General features: G+C 44.5%; 1 protein-coding gene across 1 annotated transcript; it reads left to right on the top strand.

Moving 5' to 3' along the window:
* The first annotated feature begins 658 nt into the window (after positions 1-658).
* Positions 659-1156, top strand: LOC114416064 (uncharacterized protein Mb2253c-like). Its single transcript, XM_028380940.1, has one exon. It carries the CDS (start codon positions 659-661, stop codon positions 1154-1156), a length of 498 nt encoding a protein of 165 aa, XP_028236741.1.
* The last annotated feature ends 3622 nt before the right edge of the window (positions 1157-4778 follow it).

The following is a 4778-nucleotide window of genomic DNA, read 5'->3' as shown; positions in this document are numbered from 1 at the left end:
AATTTCGTAACGATACTTGTTTTCTTTCCGTAAAGTTACGGAACCTTACGGGTCATGTAATCACTCCTTTTTTAGCTTTCAAAATGTTACAGAAACTCACGGATTGCGTAACAATACTTCCGTTTGATTTTCGGCATGTTATGGAATTTCATGGATTGCGTAACAATGCTTCCTTTTGATTTTCGACATGTCTCAGCACTTCACGTATTGTGCAACAAGGGGTGCCAAATACCTCGAAGCGGTCAACCAAAGGTTGCATGCCATCAAACAATAGTCCCCGGACGAAATTAGGGTATGACAGATGGGGTGCATGCTGGGGCAGCACGATGATTCTGGAAGGAAAGAATGGGCTATTTATTACTTGAGTAAAAAGTTCACCGCCTATGAGATGAACTACTCTCTGCCTGAAAGGACGTGTTGTGCTTTGGTATGGGCATTCCATCGTCTAAGGCAGTATATGTTGAGCCATACTACTTGGTTGGTATCCAAGATTGACCCAGTCAAATACATTTTCGAGAAGCCTGCTCTTACGGGGCGGATCGCTTGGTGGCAGGTTCTGCTATCTGAGTTTGACATTGTCTATGTCACCCAAAAGGTGATAAAGGGAAGCGCCTTGGCGGATTATTTGGCTCAGTAGCCTCTCAATGACTACCAGCCGATGCATCTGGAGTTTCCAGATGAAGACATCAAGGCCTTGTTTGAAGAAAAGTTAAAGGATGAGGATAGGGACAAGTGGATCATGTGGTTCGACGGTGCATCCAACACCCTAGGCCATAGGGTTAGGGCGGCTTTGGTCTCTCCTGACAATCAATGCATTCCCTTCACAGCCAGATGGTATTTCGATTGCACGAATAATATGGCTGAATATGAGGCATGCGCTCTCAGAATCCAAGCGGCAATTGACTTTAACGTCAAATTGCTCAAAGTGTACGGAGACTCGACCTTGGTAATCCACCAGCTGAGGGGAGAATGGGAAACTAGTGATAAAAAATTGATACCCTATCAGGCCTACATCAAGAAATTGGCGAAGTTCTTCGACGATGTCTCCTTCCACCATATTCCTAGAGAGGAAAATCAGATGGCTGACGCGCTTGCCACTCTAGCTTCCATGTTTCAGCTAACCCCACATGGAGACTTGCCGTACATCGAGTTTTGATGTCGTGGCAAGCCTGCACATTGTTGCTTAATAGAAGAAGAACAAGATGGAAAGTCGTGGTACCACGACATCAAGCGGTACATAGAATGTAAGGAGTATCCACAGGGGGCTTCTGACAACGACAAGAGGACGTTGCTGAGGTTGGCAGTTGGTTTCTTTCTAAGCGAAGGTATCCTGTACAAGCAAAATCATGATATGGTTTTGATCCGATGTGTAGACGCTAAGGAAGCCAAGTGGATGCTTGTGGAGGTGCATGAAGGGTCCTTTAGGACGCATGCTAATGGGCATGCCATGGCCAGGAAGATTCTAAGGGCGGGCTATTACTGGCTCACCATGGAAAGCGACTATTGCACCCATGTGAGGAAATGCCACAAGTTCCAGGCATTCGCTGACAATGTCAACGCTTTGCCTATGCCTTTGAATGTTTTGGTGGTGCCATAGCCCTTCCCTATGTGGGGAATAGATGTAATTGGAGCCATCGAGCCCAGGGCTTCGAACGGACGTCGCTTCATCTTGGTTGCGATCGACTACTTCACCAAGTGCGTTGAAGCTGCTTCATACTCTAGTGTGATGAGAAGCGTAGTGGTTAGATTCATCAAAAGGGTGATAATCTATCGGTATGGATTGCCCAGGAAAATTATCACTGATAATGCCACCAACCCGAATAATAAGATGATGAAGGAAATATGTGAGGATTTCAAGATCCAACACCATAATTCCACACCTTATAGGCTTAAGATGAATGGGAGTCCGACATATGCGCTCCTGGGTGAGGGTCCAGTGGATTCCCTTCGATGCAGATGCTCTGAGTCAGTTCCTAGGCCACCCACTGGTCTTGGCGGAGGGCTAGCAGTGTGAGTACAACCAGAGGAGGAGACAAGTCTCTGGCTTTGATCAGGAGGTTGTTGCCTAGCTATTATGCATACCGGGGCAAGATTTCACCCGGACCGTTGCAGGGAGATGGGTGCGGATCATGCGCACCAACATGACCTCCCTTTCCCAGATATGGACGACGTTGTTACTCAGCAATATTCTGCCCAGCGACCACAACTCTAACCTTTCCCTGCCAAAGTGTCAATTGGTTTATGCCATTCTGACGCAGGTGAGTGTGCACATGGCTCGGCTGATTTCTGATGCCATTTATCAGTTTGCAGGGACGGTGCCTGCGAGACACCCTATGGACCCGGAGAGGTCCAACAACGCCCTAGGGTTTCCCTCTCTGATTACAGGCCTTTGTCAGTTCTACGGAGTGCCTGTCACCCCCAGCAAGGTGATCCGGCCACCCATTACCAGAGCCTTCATTGAGAAGTACTGCACCCCCAGGCAGGTGTAGGGCGAAGCATCATAGCAGCCTGGAGATGGCCAGTCGCAGGCAGCCGATGCACCACCGTCACCCCCGGAGTCCACATCGGCTCACCTACGAAGATTGGAGCATTGCATACGACATGTGGCTAGCCAAAAGGCAGCCAACCACAGGGGTCAGGTGCGGCTGAACGAGAGTTTCTATCAATACACTCTCCGCCAGCAGCGCTAGGATCTTAGCCCTTACACATAGCCTACTCTAGAGCAGTTTGAGGTTGCAGTAGCATGGCCTAGAGATTGGCCCAATTTTTAGATGGAAGCGGGGCCCGCGGGGACCTCTGGAGGTGGGGACGAAGCCCAGGAGGATGAGGATATGGCCGACCTGATAGACTTCCTCCTGTGAGGAGAAGGGGCTGTACGGCCGGATCGCCAAACTTGTGATCTGTCTTCTTTTGACGTCATTACTTTTAGTTATTTTTTTATTTCCATTGTGATTTGAAATTATTGCTTTTAATTATTTTGTTATTTGCATTGTGATTTGACATTATTGCTTTTGATTATTTCGTTATTTCTATTGTGATTTGACGTTATCTTCTTCCAGTTATTATGTCCGTTATGTTTGGACTAAACATGCCATTGTCACTTTCAATTATCTGTTACTCGTCGTGAGTGATTTTTACCGTGTCTAGCATATTGTCGTATGAACTTTGCGATGGTTTGTCTGAAACACCCTTTTGATGATAAATTGTAATCTCGGATACCAACCGTGCCCGGATTACAAGCTGTTTTTAATCTTTTCCTCTTCTTTGCTTGAGGAAAATTGATTGGAAAAAATAGCTAAAAAGAAAAAAAAAATAATAATTAATCAATTAACCCAAAAGAAGAAGAAAGGCCAACACGCTTTTGGAAAGAAATAAATGCTAGTTCTTCTTTGGAAAAAATCACTGGTCAGAACGCAAGTGGTTTGAAAAAATATGTGTGTACACCAGAAGGGTGAATGCTGTGAAAGTTTTCCCGAATGCCTAAATGGGCTCAAATGTGTGCATAAATTGATAAAAGAGCATCTTTTGGAAACACTGGGTTGGTTATAAATAGGGGAAAATGAACCCCATGCCTTAGTGTTACATGACCATAAAACTTGATACTTGAGTGTCCACATGGGTGCATGCATGATCAGTTTTGCATGAATTTCTAAATCATCATTGTTATATGCGTGTCATGGAAATAATGTGGGGCATTTCCTTGTCCCTGAACCGCTTGCCTAGCAAATACCCTGACATACGCCATGTCTTGCCTTCCGCAAGCCTTTTGAGCCAAAACCTCAACCCTTCGGCCATAAACCTTGACCCAGGATAGGAATTTTTACCCTTACCCTCTGAAGAAAGAACGGAAGGATCTCCCAAAAAAAGAAGTTTCATTTACTGTCAAATTGTGAATGCGCTTCAAAAGAAAGCAAAAGAAAAAGAGAAAATCCCGGATCAAAGATTGGAGGAAAGCAAAAGAAAAAGGAAAATTCCCGATCAAAGATCGGAAGAAAGCAAAAGGAAAATACATAAAGGTTCTTTGGACCAGGAAATGTCGGAACAATGTGCAGAATTGTCAAAAAAAAGAAAACGAAAAAAGCAACAAAATTTGTTTGAAACCTGAGGGATGGCTGAAGCAGTCACCTCCCTGGTTCAGAATGATTTGCAAACCCAAGTCATAACATATCTGTGGTTCAGAATTAGAATGAAACACTTGCCTGTGTGAGATTTATACACTTTGAGCGATTTTCCTCTATTTCAATTCGACCCAGTGTTTCTTCTAAATGCTTATTTAGAAATGAAATGATAATATCCCAAATCTCATTTATGGTTATGGGAAATTCTATCAACATGTTTTTCTTCCCATTAGTCACATTGTTTTTTCTTCAAAAATATATGTTGCTCTGACCGGTCTGGAGGTTTGTTTCTTGGCTAAGCATGTTTGCATTTTAGTGAAAGATTTTCCGAGACTATTAAAGTCTCCCCTCCGTCAACCAGAGGCAAGCGAGCTCGTTGACACACAGAGACAAATATGGTCATCTACCCCTTTTGTCAGAAACCTCTATGTCTTTCTATTGTGACTATTGCAGTCTCCATTTTGTCATCCAGAGACAATTAAGTCCGATGACATGCAGAGACAACTATGGTCATCTGCCCCCTTTCGCGGAAGACTCAATGTCTTTCAACCGAGACTATTAAAGTCTCCCCTTCATCATCCAGAGACAATCAAGTCCGATGACACGTAGAGACAAATATGGTCATCTACCCTTTTCATCGAAGACTCAATGTCTTTCGAT

The sequence above is a fragment of the Glycine soja genome, chromosome 6 (assembly GCF_004193775.1).
Source record: "Glycine soja cultivar W05 chromosome 6, ASM419377v2, whole genome shotgun sequence".
NCBI classification, from domain to species: Eukaryota; Viridiplantae; Streptophyta; class Magnoliopsida; order Fabales; family Fabaceae; genus Glycine; species Glycine soja.
The sequence above is the reverse complement of the archived record's forward strand: the minus strand, read 5'-3'. Positions and strand labels throughout refer to the sequence as shown.

Excerpts from the sequence above, each read along its gene's own strand:
- LOC114416064 (XM_028380940.1), top strand. The coding sequence starts at position 659 with ATGCATCTGGAGTTTCCAGATGAAGACATCAAGGCCTTGTTTGAAGAA.